This window comes from Sceloporus undulatus, chromosome 6, assembly GCF_019175285.1.
Source record: "Sceloporus undulatus isolate JIND9_A2432 ecotype Alabama chromosome 6, SceUnd_v1.1, whole genome shotgun sequence".
NCBI classification, from domain to species: domain Eukaryota; kingdom Metazoa; phylum Chordata; class Lepidosauria; order Squamata; family Phrynosomatidae; genus Sceloporus; species Sceloporus undulatus.
This window is the reverse complement of record NC_056527.1, coordinates 112,208,022-112,209,869: the sequence shown is the minus strand read 5'-3', so window position 1 is coordinate 112,209,869 and position 1,848 is coordinate 112,208,022. Positions and strand designations below refer to the sequence as shown.

The following is a 1,848-nucleotide window of genomic DNA, read 5'->3' as shown; positions in this document are numbered from 1 at the left end:
CACCCTGGGATCTCACTTGTAGGGATCCTATTCACCCTGGGATCTCACTTGTAGGGATCCTTTTCACCCTGGGATCTCAGTTGTAAGGTTTCTATTCACCCTAGAACCTGAGTTGTATGGCTCCTTTTCACCCTAGGATCTCAGTTGTAGGAATCCTTTTCACCCCGGGACCTCAGTTGTAGGATTTCTGCTCACCCCAGGATCTCAGTTGTAGGGTTCCTTTTCTCAAGCTTCCTCCCCATAACTTATTCTCCTTAGGGAATCCATACAATCTGTCTGTCTCTCTTCCTGCTTGATCTTGTCCTCATATTGGTCCCTTCACCCCATAACCATGGACTTCCTCCTTAGTGGGGTGGCAGCCTGTGGGGCCTGTGTTTTCACCAACCCCTTGGAGGTGGTGAAGACCCGGATGCAGCTGCAAGGGGAGCTGCGTGCCCCGGGCACTTACACCCGCCATTACCGCAATGTCTTCCACGCCTTCTACACTATCGGCCGGGTGGACGGCTTGGCCGCTCTCCAGCGAGGACTTTTGCCTGCCCTGCTGTACCAGTTTAGCTTTAATGGGATCCGCCTGGGCTCTTATGGGATCGTCGAGTCGGCCGGCTACATCCACACACCGAATGGACGAGTCAGCCTTCTACGGACCACATTGGCCGGGGCAGTGGCCGGGGCAGTGGCAGCGATTGCAAGCAGCCCCATTTATATGGTGGGTCTGGGCCTGGGTTGAGATATATCAAGGGCCCATGCTTTATTGCTGCTGTTGTGCGCCTTCAAGTTGTTTCTGACATATGACAAGCCTAAGGATTTTCTCTAGGGCCTCTGCTACCTCAGGTTCAGGAGTGCATCATTAATTCAGTTTGACACCACTTTAACTGCTGTGGAATCATGGGCTTTGTTGTTTGTTGCAGCACCAGAGCTCTCTGACAGAGAAACCTAAATAGCTCACAAAGCATCCATTGCACAAATTCTAGTATTCCATATCATTGAGCCATGGGAGTTAAAGCAGTGTCAAACTGCATTAGTTCTATAGTGCAGATGCAGCCTAGGAGGCCCCATAATTTTATTTGAAATGTGTATTATTCTGAGAATGATGTAAAACTTGACATTTTGTGTTTTTTTTTCTATTCTACAGGGTTATTCCTAATCAGATGCTCTAAACTGGGGTTGTAAATATTCAATTCTATCATGCAAGGATGAATACTTCCCCTAGTTTTCTTCCCTCTGCAGCAGAGGATGAAGATTTCTACAACGTTTTCTCCCGGGATTTGCACTTTACAAAATATTTTAGGAAATAGATTTTTGTGGGTTTTTTGGGCTCTGTTGCGTCTCTGAAGATGCCAGCCACAGATGCTGGCGAAATGTCAGGAATAAACACTTTGCGAACGTGGCCACAGAGCCTGAAAAACCCACAAAAATCTATGGATGCTGGCCATGAAAGCCTTCGACTTCACATATTCTAGGAAAAATTCTTTACAGAATTACTGGTGGTTTTTCTCTTTCCCCCATAATTTTGCAGAGAAAGTATATTTTCTGTGGGGAAAACAGTGTATTTTGGGCAAAAAAGCTGTTTCCTATTGAGGAAGGCTGAATCTACATGCAGAATTAATGCGGTTTGATACCGCTTTAAATGCCATGGAGCTCTGGAATTAGTAGTTTGGTGAGATAGTCAGCCTTCTCTGTCAGAGAGCTTGGTGCCACAACAAACTACAAATCCCAGGATTCTATAGGATGGAGCCACAACAGTTAAAGCATTGTTGAACTATGTTAATTCTGTAGTGTAGCGGCAAATTAACTCCCCCCCTTAGAAAACCATATGTATTTCGGTGCTGAATAATTTCGGAACAAAAC

General features: G+C 46.0%; 1 protein-coding gene across 1 annotated transcript; it reads left to right on the top strand.

Annotated features, from left to right (window-relative positions):
• The first annotated feature begins 16 nt into the window (after positions 1–16).
• On the top strand, positions 17–1,309 carry LOC121933398 (solute carrier family 25 member 35-like). The gene has a single exon (XM_042473075.1). The coding sequence runs from the start codon at positions 332–334 to the stop codon at positions 725–727; it is 396 nt and encodes a 131-aa protein (XP_042329009.1). The 5' UTR covers positions 17–331; the 3' UTR covers positions 728–1,309.
• The last annotated feature ends 539 nt before the right edge of the window (positions 1,310–1,848 follow it).